The sequence below is a fragment of the Sprattus sprattus genome (genome assembly GCF_963457725.1).
Source record: "Sprattus sprattus genome assembly, chromosome: 3".
Lineage (NCBI taxonomy): Eukaryota > Metazoa > Chordata > Actinopteri > Clupeiformes > Clupeidae > Sprattus > Sprattus sprattus.
This window is the reverse complement of record NC_137922.1, coordinates 10,115,111-10,134,260: the sequence shown is the minus strand read 5'-3', so window position 1 is coordinate 10,134,260 and position 19,150 is coordinate 10,115,111. Positions and strand designations below refer to the sequence as shown.

At 42.1% G+C, this 19,150-nt stretch overlaps 1 protein-coding gene across 1 annotated transcript; it reads right to left on the bottom strand.

Moving 5' to 3' along the window:
- Window positions 1–6,689: 6,689 nt before the first annotated feature.
- On the bottom strand, window positions 6,690–19,136 carry tspeara (thrombospondin-type laminin G domain and EAR repeats a; the record flags this gene model as incomplete). The annotated part of the gene is made up of 12 exons (XM_080835919.1): window positions 6,690–6,843; window positions 7,182–7,283; window positions 7,406–7,584; window positions 9,413–9,645; window positions 10,019–10,208; window positions 11,889–12,121; window positions 12,747–12,878; window positions 13,576–13,732; window positions 13,849–13,939; window positions 14,290–14,513; window positions 14,930–15,276; window positions 19,016–19,136. 12 exons carry the CDS (start codon window positions 19,134–19,136, stop codon window positions 6,690–6,692), a joined length of 2,163 nt encoding a protein of 720 aa, XP_080692045.1.
- Between the last annotated feature and the right edge of the window lie 14 nt (window positions 19,137–19,150).

Genomic DNA, 19,150 nt, shown 5'->3' with positions numbered 1-19,150 from the left:
ACCTTGTGGATCAATCCATTACCCCACCATACTTAAATCCTACAAAAAAAAACTATCTTTTAGGAAAACAAAAACAATTTTCTTCTTTAATTCCACATTTTTAACTGATACAAATCAGATAAAGCTCCCTTATTTCTGTATCTTCTCTCACTCTGAGAGAAGATATCTTCTCTCACTCTGCCTCTCACGAGCACACAATATGAAAGCATCCAACCTCATCATGGAAACCTATGTACCTCCTGCATGATATTAGCATATGTTGTACAGGTGGTTGACACTCCTGACATGATGAGGTTGGATGCTTACATATTGTGTACTCGTACTCTGCTCAGTAATGAATACAATTACCACACCTTTGTCTCCTTCTCCCTTTACTGTTGCCACTTCAGACGTATTACCTTCTAAACAATAGATTCCCCTCAGCTTATGGAAGATTTATATTTAAATCTTTGTTTTTTTATTTTTATTTTTTTATGTTATTTTGTTCACTTCTTCATTAGTTAGAATAGATGTGTTGTAGAACCATAATGAGAATCTGACAGACTCTGAGAAGAAGCAGCCCCAATACTTTTGATACCTGATAATGAAACACTACACACCAACATCTGCTCTATCCATTGTACTGCCATCAGTATAAAATACAGGTCTCTTGAGCACACATTCAGATAGTTTGATGTTCTTTAATATATCTCAACATTCCAACCCTGGACTACGATTTCTAGCACCGGTAGCACCAGTTTCAGAATCCTTTGATCTATCAGTAAAGATAAGAATATGCTCCTGGTATTTCTCTCCTAATTGACAATAGTATTCATATACCAGATCTAAATGTTTACTCCCTTCTTTAGTTTCAAGCCATTCTAGATCAATTTAAGAGCTTCTAGAACCCTTATTGGTACTGAGGGCCATAGTAGCCTTGCCACTACAGGACAGAACTCCTTGTCATCTATCCACATATCCTGCCACAATAATTCCCCAAATCCACCCAAGGCTTGAGGCCTGTGCCACACCTCTCTCCCAGCCTGTCTGAATCACCTTATCTGGGTGGCTATCTCCGGTGCTTATGCTGCAAACCCAAGGCATTCCCCCCTGTCTCAACCTGCAGTGCACATTTCAGTGAAGAACGCACAGACCCTGTACATATCCTGAGTGCCTTGGCTTTAATTAGATCCGACCCAGACAGTTATGATTTAGAAGCAGAGCCATATGCTAAACTTCCATATTCCGTTCTTGATCTAATCAAAGACACATAAGCTTGTTTTCAGTGATGCTATGTCTGCTCCCCATTTCATTACAGCTTAGAATTTTAAAACATTCATTACTTTTTTTTCATGATTAGTGATGAGTCAAAGTACACTCACAAGAACCGGAAACCTTCGCCAGATTATTTCCACAAGTTGTTCAGAAAGTTTATTTCCATAAAGTGTTTTCTCTCCAATCTTTGTCTTCTTTCTTTTTTTCAACAATCTAACCCCCATCTACTTCTCCATTCTTCTACCTGATGTATCCCTTCCGGAGCTTTCTTGACTACTTTATATTTCTTTCTCATGAACTACCACCATCTGCAAATAACAATTCCTGGCTGAATGTTTGCTAATATATAATTTATCGTGATAGTGAATGACTTGAGGAGCCCCATTCTCCACCGGGAAACCCTTCTGACCCTATTTCATCTGAATGTCATCTAGATAAGAAGACCTTCTTTCCACAACATGTCATATGCTTTCTCCACATCAAAGAACACAGCAATCACACAGTCTTTTTTAAACTTGGGCTCTCCTCACCTCACCCTGTGGACATATTACTGGGTCACTAACACCTCTTCCTTTTCTGAAACCTGATAGGTTAACATACAACTCCTTCTCTGAAACCTGATTGGTTGCCACCAACCCCTTTCCCGCCTTTCCTCCATTATTCTTATCCTTCCTTCTACTTCCTCTCTCTCATTGAAATCTGACTATTTACATGGATATATATAGTAGTTTACCACCACTCTCTCCTCTCTCTCTGCCCATTCCTTCACTAATGCGTACTCCTGCTCCAGTCCTCTATTCTCTACCCCTCTCCTTACAAAGGTAGAATCTCCAGTATGCAGTGTTAGGGCTCAGATACACATACGCGTCTTTTTTCAGGCAGAAACGCTTCAGTAACGCCTTGGCAAAGTGCGGCGGCCAAAACAGAAGCGGTGTGCTATCCTGCCTTGCGCTGGAAAGTTGAGAATAGTTCAACTTTTACAGTTTTTCTCAATGTCTTTGGCGAATTTTTCCATTCACTGTTTACTTTTTCAAAACAGCTCACACACAGCCCTTAACAGAAGCTGAAATGACCAAAACACTATATAATGTTTGCAGAATTACACTACCTTCTCAAAAACGTATCACACACCCATCAAAACCAAACATTTCCTTCAAAACCTACAATTTATGCTCAATTGAAAATGTATGTTTTCTCATTTATTTAACAATGGATAGCAAAACTCAGCAGCTTTCAATATCAACCTATGAAACCATCACTTCAACTTTTGTGCAACACCCTCACAGTATTGACTATTTTACCACTGACAACGTACTACAATTTGAGTTTTGTACTGAGCACTCTTACTGAATATACTGTCAGAAAGTATTCGAAATCTGAAAATTTGTATACAGTAAAATATTGTAGTTCTGTTTTTGTATTGCTAAACACCATATCATATATTCTAAACAAGGACCTGTCAACACCATTGATTACGTAACATTGGTTCTACTGTGCACAAAATGGCAAAGATTCTGACACAAACATTTTTACAGTATTGCAGTCCTTTTTCTACATTACATGTATATTCTACATCAAAATGACAGGTTTCAATATACAGTGAAAAGGTCAACTCTGTTCTGCAGTGAACAATCTCCCCCTGCCACCAGTGTGGGCCAGTGTGTCGATTCTGTAAAAATAGTGCAATAGGCTGTAAATACTGTAAATATACGTAATCAAAATTCAACCGTATATGTTGTAAATAACTTTAGTGAAACTACAGTATACATTGTATTGTGACAACATACTTTACAAAAGTATAGAAATTGTTGTTGCCAAGAGTGCAAATACAGTGAAACACAATACATTATATTTACTGTGAAGGCCAGCAAAGTGTCATTGTCATTTCTGAACGTACAAACAATTGATGCCATAGTATGACAGCTCAGGTTTGAAAGAACCCTTTGGCCAGCCTCTCTCATGGAGAGATCATGATTCACTATGGATCAATGACTCTTGCCCTAATTTCATTTGAGCATCTTACACAAATGCCACATCCCCTGACAGGGGCCCCTCTACCTCTACCACAACCTCTTCCTTGTCCTCATCCTGAGGTTGTTGGTGGTGGCCTATTCGATACATGCTTGGTATAAACTTCAATCTATTGACCCTTTTTTAGAGGTTGAGAACTGCTTTATTAGTTTTGCACAGAGAGTTCACACAGGTGCTAACGATATTTAGAATATAGAGAGCAGTGCCAGTAGGCTGCTACTAAGTGTCTGCAATGTGTTGACATGGTTATTCAATTAGGTTTTGTGTCTTTCTCTGAGAAGTGTGTAAACTCTTTTGAAAAGTGTGTTAAAACTCAAAGAAATTTGTGTGAAAGCAATGAGAAATGGTTAACCCATTCGCCAGAGAAGACTCTTGCTGTGGAAAGAAGATGTGAGCATTAGATGAAGTTGACCCATGATTCGCTACATGCCTGAAAACGATTGGGAAAAACTGTAAGCACAGCTAAAAAAAAGCTTCAAAGACGCAACGCGTGGTGGAGAAGGGGCGCACGCTTTAAACGCGCCGTACCATAGGAATCAATGCATTTGCTCGCGTCCCGTTTTTACAAAAACGCGTATGTGTATCTGAGTCCTTATACCCCCCTCCACAATTACAGCATCTTATCCCCTCCCCACATTCACCCTATTCATCATCACCACCACATTTGGCACATCTTTTCTCCCCCTTGTATAGTATGTATTCTCTTACGCTATACCTCATTATTCCAAAGTACAGTTCTCTTTGTTCAAGTCCTTTGCTTAAATTCTCCCAATCCCCTCAGGCAATTCTTTGACACTCTTAACTCTTCTAGATCCCTTGCAGTTTGCATATCGGACTAATAGATCAACTGATGATGCCATTAATTGTATACTGCACACTGCATTAGCCCACCTTGACAACAGGGCAGGGAATTATGTGAGAATGCTGATATAGATTTTAGTTCAGCATTTAATACGATCGAACCTGTGAAACTACTCACTAAGCTGGAAAATCTTGGACTGCATCCATCTCTGTGTAAATGGATTTTCAACTTCTTGACTGGTAGACCCCAGGCCGTGCGGGTGGGTAGTTAGTTACATCTCTTCATCCCTTACCCTCAATACAGGAGCGCCTCAAGGATGTGTTTTAAGTCCATTGTTGTATTCCCTCTACACATATGATTGAACAGCAGTAAATGACTCTAACATCATTGTCAAGTTTGCTGATGACACAGCAGTAGTTGGTCTCATTTCAAAGAACAACGAGCAGGCTTACATGAGTGAAGTAGACATACTATCCTACTGGTGCAAGGAAAACAACCTCATCTTAAATGTTAACAAGACCAAAGAGATGATCATAGATTTCAGACGTGATCAGCACAAGATTTACCAACCTCTTATGATCAATGGCACTCAGGTGGATAGGGTAGAGAGTTTGAAATATCTTGGTGTACTGAGGACCTGACTTGGACCAAGCATATACATTCATTGGTGGGAAAGGGGCATCAGCGTCTGTTCCACCTCAGACGCCTCAAGTACTTTAAGTTACCTCAACAGCTAATGAAGAACTTTTATAGAACCACCATCGAAAGTATTGTCACCGGGAATATAACAACTTGGTACGGGAACAGCACTGCATTAGACCGTAAAGCCCTAAAGAGAGTGGTGAGATCAGCTGAACATTAGGAACATTATCAAGGATCCCAGTCACCCCAACAACCGCCTCTTCTCCATCATGCGGTCTGGGAAGCGTTACCGCTGTCTCAAGGCCAATACTGAAAGAATGCGGAAAAGTTTTTACCCCCAGGCTGTCAGGATTCTAAATGAGGATTGTGGTCGGAGCACCAGCACATAGCCTTAACACTTTGCACTTTGGACAGTTCTTTCTGTCCTTCTTCTTTTATTTATTAATTTGCAGTTTTGGAGTCAGTGGAAAAAGCATTTCACTACATTTATAGGCTACCTATATATGTATGTGACAAATAAAAATACTTTGAACTTTGAACTTTAAACAATTCACCATTTCTCCCTTAAATGTTCAATATATTCCTTCATACCATCTGTGAAAGGATCATCCTCATTCTTCCATAAATCACTCCCTTGAAACCCCTCATCCTTTTACCCCCTACTCTTTCAACTTTGGCTACTTTGATTTTCCCAGCACATTTTAGTTTTTCAATGTGCGCTTCACCTTATAAACACCATTTCCGTCATCCAGAGCTCTAGCATATTTCACCTCCCTTTCTTGATTCTGAATTTTCGTCGGATCTAGTTCTTTCACCCCTCCTTCCTCTTCAGACCTCACAACTATATTCTGCATTCTCCCTTTCCTCAATGTCCGATCCACTCTCCAATCCTTCTTCGCCCTCTTACGATCCCATTCCTGTGTCTGTATCTCCATTTCCAACCTTCCCACTATCTTCTCCCTCATAATTTCAATACTACTGCTATCACTTCCTTCCTGATTTCCTAAATCACAGCTGGGATGCCAAGCATGAGCACCATATAATGGACCTGTACAGGCAGTTGGCTGATACTCTTGCACAACATTCCCAGATCTGCCTGGTCTATTAAATAATATTACCCAGATGGCCGTCATCAGAAAAAGGCAAAATCCAATGAAGTATTTTATCCTTCTATTTTAGTCTGCCATCCATCCATCCATCCATCTATCTATCTATTTACATAATCATAGTGTTTCATGTGTCATTATGGTGTACTTGACTGGTACATTTCGTCAAATTAATTTCCTCATCAAATGAACATTGTAAAATTCTGATAGATTTGTGACTTTATTTTAGTGCAGAACATTATTTAGTTTACACAAAATTAGCTATTATTTACACTCACATATTTACCATTAAATAAATTACAGGCACAGTATGAAGAGCTTACATGAACAAACATATCAGCGTACTTCACAAGCTTTATGCTTGTGTATTTAGTCCCTGTTTGTCTTGTTCAAGACAAGATATATTTGTGCTTATGAGTGCTTCTGGAGCCCCACTAGAAAGGTTTGCGGTTTCTTCCGTCTATTGGCGTGACGGCTCACGTAAATCGAACATCATTTGAAAGCTACAGGCATCATAAGAAATTAGGAGCAAGATAAGATGGTAAACCACAGAGATGCACAGTCTCCATGGTTTCTGGGACACCCGGTCAGGCAAAGAGGCAGTCCCAACAGCAACCCATGAGTGGGCTCTATACCTTCCTGTGGGCATTCCATAAATCCTTTCTATGCAGGTAGATTAACCACATGCATTTATTCCAGATCAGGCTGAAGGAGTTTAAGAATTACATCATCATCTTTTCCACCTCCTGGAACCGGTAGCCATGACTGTGTCTCCCTGCAAGTGTCATGGCTGACTGGTGAGAGCCACAGTGGCACTGCATTGTGTCACCATTTCCTCCAGTCCCTTAGTGTATTCAGTTTGTCTTGAGCTTGAAGACTTTGGAGAGTGGCTGCCTGGCGCTGGAGTAGATGAGGTAGGAGCCCTCTGATGAGGAGAAGAACTCCCAGTCGCTGCATCCAATGGTGGGGAGCCGGTGGACCGGGATGAAGCCCTCGTAGCCTTGCCACCTGAAGACAAGAGGAGGTCTCTTGAGTTAGGACAGATATCAACTCCAGTAACACAGATTATAACACAGAAATACTTGAGTTAGCACAGATATCAACTCCAGTAACACAGATACTAACACAGACATCTTGAATTAGGACAGATATCAACTCCAGTAACACAGATTATAACACAGATATCTTCCTCGAGAAGGAAGTCTTATATACATTTATATACAACTAATGACACACAGATCATTGAATACACAGTTTTATCCTGCAAAGAACATGAAGTGCTTCAACAAAACTGCTTGGTCTGAATAAATGAAAATGAAGTCACAAAGAGCCATATATTCACTTACCTGTATATAACACTGTTCAATGAATAGGTTGTGCCGTCATATGAGTTAGCCACAACCAGAAACTTCTCATCACCTATAGTGAAGAATTCCCAATCTACAGCACTGAAGAAGTCAAATAAAACAGGAAGAATTCAATAACAAAGGAGTATTATGTGGCCAATTCAGTACATAAATCTTAAAGGTCTCTTAATAAATTATGATGAGACCTTTTCACAATGCCTCACCTGTAGGTACCAATGTTCTGAAATGTGATGAACATCTGTGTAACCATATCCAGCTCATATATGGTGGAGTTAATGGCATACAGACTTGGGCGCCTGTCGTATAACATGTGTCCATTGGCCACAGCCAGGAAGTACCTGTCTCCGATGCGGAACATCTCCCAGTCTGTCGCCCCAAGTGTCTGTATGGACAAAGGCAAGCTGTAGTTAAAGCAGCTCAAAACTTTTGAACATAGACAAGAACATGACATTGACGTGCTTCTTTTAATGCCTCTCAAACTGTTTTAAAAAGGCTAGTTAGACATATTATACATTGGGGATTTTAAAAATAATGACTGTATAATTGAAAGCAACTGTAGCAGTTGGAATTGTATCAGGACATTCAACATGATTAAATTTGGCATGTTATTTACGCAAATCGATTTAAAGGTTGGCTCAGTTATTACAACCACAAATTGTAACCCTTTTTTCATCCCAAAGAAAACAACAACACTACTTTCTGTACATCAACAGTGATGAAATCACCTTTTTATCAAAGCTCTTACTTCACCTCACACACTCATCTCTTTACATCACAGCCATGTATGAAAGTGATTTTTATGAGGGGCAGGGGGAAATCTGGAGTTTAATTATGCAGTTTGAAGATTTAGTTAACTCTTAAACGGTGCATATCAAGATGATAGTAAAGCTCCCCCTTTCCTAACCTTTCTTTTCAAATTTCAAGGGAAGCGCAGATGTTCGTAGGGGAATTTCCCCCCAGCCACTGCAAGTCTCCACATACAGTCTCTCACATACACACGGCCTCCCTCGCTAAGTTTGGTCTGTCGGCATGCATGCAGGAGTGAGTAACAGAGCGCTTCCCATCAATAACCCTTCTGTCAAGCACATCACATTTAAATGAAGGAACATGTCTATTTTTAGCTGCGCCGTTTCCGTCTTGTACTGTCAGGTGCAGTTGGAGATATGTCAGAGCAAATTTCTACTTTGGGCGTCCTGCCAAACCCTGCCGGCATATCTCTCAGCCAGATAGCGATCTGAACTGTATTTCAGACTGTTCTTCATTCAGACTGTATATCACAGTTGTGAAAGCCAGAATAAAAGTAATAATATTCGTATAAAACAATGTAGGAAAGGATGATTATGTCACAGGAACAAGCAGAAGTGTATGCATTTGTTATGTGATCACCAGCACTACTGGAAAACCTGAATTATCATTGATGAAAAGTTGAAACAATTTAGCTAATAAAGCCAGTTCCTCCTCCTCTCTTTCTGGTGGTTGCTGAAGTAGCTCAGCCCTGTACTTATACTCATGCAAGCCTTTGGAAGGTGCCCCGTGCCCCGTGGCGTTTCTGTGGTAACAGGTGTCTCGGGCACGGGCGGCTTTCTGTGGTTTGGCAACTTCAGCTGGGAAACACCTTGTGTGGGGTTGTACCACTCAAAGCACTACTCAACAGTGATGTCTCAGGGTTGATTTAGGGTGTCAATAACTCAGTGTCAGAATAATCGTCCTAGACCAAAATTAAAGTAATAGTAGTAAGAAGCATTAGCAGCAAAGAAGTCAGATAATTGGTTGAATTTTGAAGGGATTATGATAATGTTCTCAAAGTTCTGCAACCTCCGTCATCTTCTCCTGGGATTACTGTCAAATAAGTATTAGTCTTTTGAAACAAGGCCACGTGAATGTGAGTGAGGCTTTTGTTATGAGGATCAGAAAGGCTTTGTTGTAATTCTTCTTCAAAATTCTATCCTTAACCAGCCCTGACACACAATAACTCACTCACAAACCCGCTGGCGATAGTGTCACTTTCCTAAAATTTATAGTGGAAGAGTTCAAGTGACAAACTGTCTAGACAGACTGATACAACTGACTGTCTAGAGAGATTCACATAGAAGGTATTAGAATTGGCTGAATGTTCAAAACCTAGGTGTGGACCTTGTTCCAGTTCAGTTCCACTTGACCGGTTTGTTCATAGCATGATGACTCACAAGTACAGTGCTGTGACTTCTTACCCGTATAGTCTGAAAGGGCTGAAAGGTTCCTCTAAGCCAGATGTATATGGTGGAGTCGATGTAAGTGGATAGGCCATCGAAAGCATTCGCTACTGCCAGGAAGTGGTATGGACCAATGGTGAAGAACTCCCAGTCATAGGCCCCTGAGGTCAGGAGGGTCTGGTTCACCTCAAAGGCCTTGGTACCTGGATTCCACTTGTAGATGACACTGTTGATGTTGTGGTTTCCATCTGCTGAAATGATAGTTGGGATTGCAGAGCAGCCAATAAAAGCCTTTATCAATTTACGTGCTGGATCAAACAATCTGAAATTCTAGAAATTAGCTGTGGATATTCGAACAATATTTAATAACTAATGTTAGTGTAGTCAAGTTGGCCAATATAAGGGACTGTAGTGTGCAAAGAGGGTTGTGTGCTCCTGGAGTTCTGTGTATAAGATCCCTGAGCCTTTCCCCTGTTCAGCATCAGTCTGAAGCTATAGTGTTCTTGTGCATCAGTGAATGGCATGGAGCCGAAGACAAGTCTGACTGTTGTGTCTTCGCTACAGGACCATAATGACTGCCTGGATGTCTTGGCTGGATGTGATTGGCCAGTTTCATGTTTGTACCTTTCCTGTGATTTGCCACTGCCAGGAATGACTCATTGTTGATCTGGAAAGCCTCCCAGTCTCGGGCACTGTAGGTCTCCAGGGTCTGGTAACGCACAAATTTGAGTTTCTTAAAGCTCCACTTGTAGATGACGGAGACCTCCGACCCTCCTTCCACTAGTCCTTTTGAGTTTGACACGGCCAAGAACACCTGGTATAAAGGAGAGATTAGGCCTCGGTTAAAAACAACATGGAAGACACTTTGACTGTTTCTTGTTTGTTTGTGCTTGTGTGTAGTATGATTTGTCACACTGGCAAACAAGCCTACCAGTTGCAGTTCCGCCGCCTTTATACACCTATTTCACAGCTGTCCGGCCAAAATGGAAACTCGTTACTACATTGCCACCATTGATAAACTGTTTGCATATGCTGCTGTCTATTTCCACTCCAAAAACAGGAGTCTGCCAAACAGCTGTGAATTATGTGAATGATTCATGGTGTTGCGTCCCTCTAGGCTCACTTAGACTCAAGATAGTTCCTCCCTACATAGCTACTGTAGTAGCACATAGCCTCCTCTCAATGTGCCGTGCAGGTGAAATGCATACAGACTACAGCATATTATTATCAGACACACTAAGTTCTATAAAACAATAGTGTACACAATCATTGTGTGCTTTGAACCTTCCTGTTGATTAGATAGAGTCTGATATTGGTAGGAAAACTGGTCAGTCTCAACAAGAGTTTTTCTCAGCCCACTAATTAAGCTCACACACTTGAGTTTGTTGTGCGAATGATCAACACGAGTGAATTATGCCCAATAGGCATGAGTTCAAAAAGGATTAATGTCAGTGATTTATGTTTGTGGGGGATTTAGGAGTCGAACGCACATGTCTGTTGGGGCCACATCACAGGAAGAACCCAGTCAGTGAAAAAGAGTTCAGCAACAGTCTCAGTATTAACCAGCAACACCCTTGCAAACCCTGCTGCTGTCTTGATGAAATGTGTGAGGTAGAGTCATGAAGGGTGTTGAGGTGTGAAACCAAACGAGATACGTGAGACCTATGGAACAGATCTGGACCCTGTCTGGCCCTGTTTCGTTACAGAATCAGCAGCTAGTTTCTATGGGAACAGCTGTGGATTTGATGGCTGTGTTTGGACTTGAACATACAATAAGTGACTCATGCCTCATGCATGCAATCTTACACACACATGAGGATACAGAACACGTCCAAATGCAGGATCCCTCAGGGTTCAAGCAGTATCTCAAAGATATTTCACCAATTATATCTGTCACCACTCACAAAAATGTGGCTTAGACTCTTCATAGACACTATATGTTAAAGCATTTGTAGACTATAGTTACATTTGTTCAATTAGCACTTTTACACACATCCACTTACATTGTAGATAATGTAAACATACTGTTAATCAGTATATGTTTGTGTATGAGTGTGTGTGTGTGTGTGTGTGTGTGTGTGTGTGTGTGTGTGTGTGTGTGTGTGTGTGTGTGTCTGTGTATGTGTGTGTGTGTCTGTGTGCGTGTGTGTGTGTGTGTGTGTGTGTGTGTGTGTGTGTGTGTGTATGTGTATGAGTGTGTGTGTGTGTGTGTGTGTGTTTGTGCGTATGAGTGTGTGTGTGTGTGTGTGTGTGTGTGTGTGTGTGTGTGTGTGTGCGTGCGTGCGCGCACGTGTGTGTGTGTGTGTGCGCGTGTGCGTGTGCGTGTGCGTGTGCGTGTGGGTGTGGGTGTGGGTGTGAGTGTGCGTGTGCGTGTGCGTGTGTGTGTGCGTGTGTGTATTCTAAAAGCGAACAATCCCCATGACCTTGGTCTTATTAGCGCCATGGTCATATTCCGCCAGGTAACCTTCACAAGCTCAGCAAGGTTCCATCCTACCTTTTTCCCCAGAGTGAAGTGCTTCCAGGCCACGGCCTCACAGGTGCTGATATTCTGGTAGAGTTGGAAGCGCCCGTCGGTCCACCTGTAGATGCCTGAGCCGGGCCTGGCGGAGTGGTGAGCCATGGCAGCAAACAGACCCATGGAGGGTACCTGAAAAACCTCGATGTCGTAGGTCTCGGAGCTGGTGAAGATGTCCTGGTGATCGTCCACATAGTCCAGACGTTCCCGTTCTGTAGACATAACACATGTCTGATGGGGTAACGTCATGGTATTTGAACAGGGGTTATAAAATCAGAGGTTCAATTCTGCCTGTTACTTATCAAAGGGGGATGATTACATCAATCAATCAGCAAAGTGATGCACTCAATAATTTACTATCAGTGGCATTGTTACTCTTGCTTCAGTATTTCCCAAACACATGGCAGACTTTTTCTCAGCTGCAGCTCTCTGAATTAATCTGCTGCATGGGCATTGGACGCACCTTGCAAATGGCACATTCTCACACCATGGCAAAAACACATAAGGAAGCCATTGTTGCATACTCTTATACTTTTATTTGGGTATGACAACAAGTAATGACGAGACATGACACTAAGGAGAATTTTAGGTAGGCGGATGTTTAGTTGCAGAACCCTGGAATCAGCATAACAATAACTGAAGCATGTTACACAAAGGGGGTGTGATGGTGTCTTATAAGGGACACACTTAGGTGGTAAATACACAACAGCTATCAAGCCCCAGCTCATGCCAAGTGCCTTACCCAGTCAGGTTAAGGTAGCGGCAAACATAAATCTCTGTATCATTCTGTTCACCTGTTCATCTGACCTAACCTCTCCTGTTCTGTCTTAGACTCACCTTGCAGCATGGGCAGCCATGAGGCTCCATCACATAGGAAGAGGCCTCTCTTCCTGGTGTCAAACCAGAGCTGCCCCTTTTCCGTTCCCGTACAAGACAGATGTGACCCCAGGGTGACCCGCACCTCCGACTCTGTGACAGAGAGGAGGAGAGGGGTTAGAGCATAACTATTCACAATCCTGTGAATATAAAACATAGACCAATTCATATTTCAGTGCAACGCTAAATTATGTTGCTATAAACATGTCACTGTACATCGTACATTTTCAATACTGAAAGCATGGTCACTTTTGCTGCACATAGTGTGTATACACCACGGAACATAAAGTGTTGCAGATCAAATACATTACTAAGGTCTAACACTGTGTACACAGTCGTGTTGAAACCTTTTTAAGAGAATAAAAAAAAAAAAATCAAAGATCAAAGTCAAAGTCATAGGGCAGTGAAGTATTAAACAAACATTCATTAAATCATTGACAGGTTCCACAAAACACACAGAAGTCTAACTACAGGATATTTTAAAATAGGAGACTTGGATCTTTCCTATCAACAAGACACCAGGTAAGTCATGACTCATTTTAACATCCTTTTAAAATGCTCATGGTTAGTCATGCCAATGAGAGAATGTGGAGGGTTCTAGTTTAAATGTGCAATTAGTAATATGATTAAACTGTATGTGGTAAACTTGTGATTTCATGATAGCAAACAATACAGCACAACAGTACCAGTATGCCTCAATGGAAAATTAATAAACATAATCAAAACAGAGAGCACAACTGATATCTGACTTTTGCCAATTAATCCTTCTACACTCAGGTTCTCCACTCACCGTATGGAGGCAAGAGAACATCGTTCCCTGGTGGCACCACGGGTAACTGGCCCAGGACTTCAGGGACGGCCAGCTCTGCCAGCCGGGGGTTTGAGGAGGGGCAGATCCGTGGGGTGGCATCAGAGCCCGGTAAGAGAACAAGCTGACGCAGTAAACCCTGTGAGAACGGATGAGGGGTGAACCATTAAAGTCAAGGAATATCCATTCAACATTTGTTTGTCTGTCATGGATGCATGCGTGTGTGTTTGTATGTGTGTGTCTGAGAGGTCTTACAGAAAATAATCCTTTCCAGCGCTTCCGGTTGCCTACATAGATCCTTGAGCCCCTTGTGTTGAGGTCAGCAGGGAATGATTTCTTATGAACCCTATAAATCACACACGCACACACACAAACACACACACACACACACACACACACACAAACACACACACACACACCACACATACACACACACACACACACACACGCACGCACACACGCACACACACACACACACACACACACACACACACACACACACACACACATACACACACACACACACACACACACACACACACACACACACAAACATTCCGTGTTATTGAACTGTAAAACCCCAAGTGACTTGTTATAACAATTCATATTTATAAGATGAATTTAAGGAAACTTCAGCCTAATGTTAGTCAAAGATGCTCCCAATGTATTTTGTCGTTGGCATCTCCTCTCACTTACAGCTCCAGAGGCAGGCCACAGTCCACGGTCAGGGTGGCATGGTGCCCGCTCAGGGCCAGCACCAGTGTGTGCCAGTGCCCGTTGGCCAGCTGCACGCGCCTGAAGGTCAGACGCTCCCTGCCCTCTGACCCCTGATAGAGGAGGTGGAGGCGCTCCTTGGAGAACTTCAGCCCCAGCAGGAGGTTGCCATCCTCCCTCACCATGGCAAAGATGTACTCACTCGTCTGAGGGAATGAGGAGAACATTACTCATTATTTGTTATTATTTGCAGAAGAATTAATTGGACACCACACTATGTAACTTGTCATTGTTACTACTTGTATTGTTATTACATTTGTTACTCTCAGTGTAAAACAGTTCATTGAAGTTATTCCATAGGTTACACCGGGCAACGTTTTGAGCAATGTTGCAAGGCAATGTTGCTGTGCGATGTTCTTTGGCAACATATTTTCATCTGGAGAAATTTTGATCTAACCATTGCTCAAAGATTTCCCCATGTATCATTACATTTTGAGATTCTCAATGAACTTAAGCTCAATAGAGTTAAAGGCTTTGTGTTTGCTTAGGTTGAGATTTGTGCGGATGCTGATGCTGAGGTGAGTGTTTTGGGGTTACTTTAATGTGCACCCTCGAGACTTACCTTTGGTGCGATGCGATCCACCTTCATCGTCACGACGACAGAGAACTCGGCGGGGAAGTGCTGACAGTTGATGAAGATCTGCGAGGAGGGGAAGCTGAGGGGCCGCTGTGGGCCGGAGAACTGCACTCCTCGTGCCCCTCCGTCCTGCACCAGACGCACCCCCTTGGCGGCCCGGTCCCCCTGCGGGAGCACGCGAGACAGGAAGTCCAGGGGCAGCAGGTCTGCTGAGGCAGGAGAGTCCTTTATCTCTACATGACTTCCTTCCCTCGTCACCTCTTCCTCCTCCATCCCTACTGATCCTGCCGCGCCTTTAACAAGTCTACCTAGGCGGGCCGGAGCACCATGCTCTTCAAGCCAACAAAAGAGAGACAATGAAATACGCTTACTTTAGCTTGTTACAGCTAAAGAAACACAACAACTGCTAAAGAATAGATCATACATAACATAACACACATACAGTATGTATTTACATAATTCTCTTGACCATTCTAATAAGTAACATAACCGTATATGATTTAAAATAATGGTTTAAAATAATCTAATCCAAACAAATAAAAAGCCATATGATATGTGCTCATAAAGTTATGGTACTCTTACAGTGCGTTGTGGTGAGTAGGTGACTTGCATTAGAGTTAGGATTGTATCAGAGTTAGGATTGTATTAGAGTTTGGCCCATGACTTAATGATGCCTAATCATCCGAAACTTATAATTGCCCTGTACACATCAAACCCAGAGATGGGGACGCCCCGATAAGTGTTCCTTTCATCTGGGAGTCTGTGAAAGATTCAAAAGCTTTCAGGATTTTATGACTCGTCATTCATGTGTCAGTCAGGGCAAGGGACATCGGGCAGTCTGGTATCTCTCTTCCACTCATGCAAATGAGACACCATGGAAAACAGAAGAGGGAGAGATGGAGGGTGGGAGGGGGTGAAGGAGATGACAGGAAACTAGAGAGGGAGAAAGAGAAGAGAGGAGGGAGAGATGAACAGAGTGCAGAAAAAGAGAGGGAGCTGAACAGACGAGAAGAGAGGAGGAAAGGTGTGTGTGTTTGGTGTGTGTATGTGTGTGTTTACGAGAGAGAGAGATAGAGAGATGAACAGGGAAGTGATAAGGAGAGAGATGATACAGTATAAGGAGAGGAGGAGAAGACAGAGGGATGAACAAATGAGAGGAGTGGACAGCACAGATGAAAAGAGGAGAAAATTGATGAAGAGGGAGCGCTGAGCATAAGGATATGATAGGACAAGAGGGGTTTAGATAAAAAGAGGATGAACAGAAGAGAGGCAAAATGAAGGAAGGGAGAGATGACCAGCAAAGATAAGTTGGTGATGGAAACATTTACTGGATCTAAGGAGGTCTCCTCAGTATTGATGTAGCAACACTGTGGCAGTTTAGACCTCACGTGGGAGCTTAAGTTTGAGGATGTCAATGCCTTTATGGATGATGTGTGAATGAATGATTTGTATGTGTATGTGTGTGTGTGTGTGTGTGTGTGTGTGTGGGGGGGGGGGGGGGTCATTTATATGTGCATTACAACACATTGACACTGATTTCAAACCACTCTTTACTGAGTGAGTGATTACTTTTAGCACTGTCCATAACTTGCTCGACCAAAGACTCTCTGAAGGATCATCAGTGGCCACAAGCTTATGCATAACAAAGTATAATATCATGTGCTGACTAGTTACCAAATCAGGGAGAATAATTGCAATATAATTTCTTCTTCATCAGTACCACAAGACATATACATACTGACGTGAGACTTCTAAATTATTTCCATAAATATAATGCTATTTTTAAACTCACTAAAAGACAAAACAGTACATGTAGGCCCTTTAAGTTTGTTTCAAAGCGAATATGTCTGTTGTTAGAAGAGATTGATTTAATGAGTGGATATGAATCTGTGGTCAAAGTGTTTGATTTATATTCATTTCCCTCCACAGTAAATCAAAGTCTGACTGGAGGTGGGGAAGACCCAGAAGGATTGAGTTTCAAAGACCACAAGGATTTTCACCCCACACAGCTCATATTTAAACACAACTCATCCTTTATCAAACAATGTTGGGTGTTGGTGGCCTATTCCTGAAAACTAGGTTTGAACAACCTAATAGCCTATGGCATGGAATGCACACTGTAATAGGTAATACAATACTACTATCCTTACCTATCCAGTGTAGTTATATACTTTACACATGGTTTGAACAACTTAATATATAGCTTAAGGTTATGGACTGCACACTTTAATATGCATTACAATACTACTATCCTTTCCTATCCAGTGAACTTATAAAGGTACTATATTGCTAAATACTGAAAACAGTTGTCTTTGGTATTTATTATGGTGTTTCTGTTCTACAAGTGGGTTAACAAGATTTCCCCACTAATGCATATATCTTTCAGGGTTTATTGGATGGAATTTTGCCCTGAGGGTGTTCCCAGGGTTTTAGCAACACTTCATAGCGATCATCAGGTGATCACTACCATTTGGGACACCCCGCTGAGAGGGAAGCGCGAAACGCCCCTCACGCACCCACCCTGAGCCCTGTCCCTCGACCCCCCCCACCTCTCTTAGCCCTGGGGCAATCGTGAGGAGACCTACACCCCCCCCCCCCCCCCCTCCTGCTGCGGTAACTCCAGTGCCTATTAACTTCTTCCCTCGGTTCATAATGAGTTTATAACTTTCCCTGCATCCGATAACTCTATTATCCCCACCTCTACTCAAGCCTTCCTTTATAGCAGCCCTTATTCTGTCAAAATACAAAATACGTATATATAATATTTAAATATGTATACAGTATATACAAATATGTATCCATGCAGCATTAATCACACTGAAGTACAGTACATGAAGTGCTTTACAAGCCATGGCAAGGTAGAGAACATATCTGTTGCATGTCCACATATCTATCAACGCACGTTTACTTTTGTTGATTTGTATTACATATCTAGGCAGGGAGCTGCACGATGGAGCATGGTCTTTAGATCTGTGGGATTTTCCTGCTGGATTTCAGTTCAGGATCAAATACGGGACTGGTTATTTATTTTAGAGTTATTTATTTAGCTCAATTTAAAGTAACACTATGCAACAATTGACACTTTTTGAGATATGGTTTTACAGGCAACTAGTTTTGGTACCATCCTCAAAGTAATTTTGATAGCATATGGTCATGTGAAGGACATATAAACACCTGTGCCTTCCCCACTAGCCATCCAGGATATGCCCTATGTAGTTCTGTGCAACGGGCTGGTACACCCTGCAAAGACACCAGTGTTTGGCAACCTTCCATCAGTGTCAGCTGGGCTTTTGGTGATGTTTGCGAGGTTATTGCATGCCTTTTAGGTAATTAGTTTACTAGTTTTGGACGAGAAACTCTGTATTGCTGCTTTAAGTTAAATGTAGGTTTATTTTTGTTCTGTGGATTGTTTCACAAAGGCTGTATGCCCATGTAAAATGAAAACGGTATGCCTCCTCAGCTAGTCTGGCTCCGGGACGCCTCCACCTCCACACAGAATCTCACACATCCTCAACACACATCCTCAACTCATAATCTTGAGGAGGATGTGAGGCTCCGAACAAAGATAAACAATCCCTTAAACAGGATTCAATCTTATCTAATGTGGGGGAATTTATGACAGAGGAAACACAGGGAAGCCTAGAATAGATTTATATGTGTATGTGTGTGTGTGTGTGTGTGTGTGTGTGTGTGTGTGTGTGTGTGTGTGTGTGTGTGTGTGTATGTGTATGTGTATGTGTATGTGTATGTGTATGTGTATGTGTACGTGTACGTGTAAGTGTACGTGTACGTGTGCGTGTGCGTGTGCGTGTGCGTGTGAGTCTGCGTGTGTGTGTGTGTGTGTGTGTGTGTGTGTATGTGAGGTTTAGATGACGATGTTGCACTAGCCTTAGTATGAGGTCATTCCAATTGAACACATTCATTTGTACAATCTTCAAATAATTCTCATCTTTTGGAGATACAGAAAACTGATATGAACCTTTTTCAAAAAAACTCTTTTTACACACAACAAATTAAAAAAAGGGGAATTAGAGCGAATGAGAAAAAGCAATGAGAACATAGTTGGCATACCTGTGCATGGTCTCCATGGTACAGCAGCACTCAGTACAGCATCTCCCAGAAACAACAGAAGGACCAGCGAGAGCATCAACCCCTGAGGTCCCATCACTTCACCAGCCTGCCGTCTGTCCATGTTCCCAAAGGTCC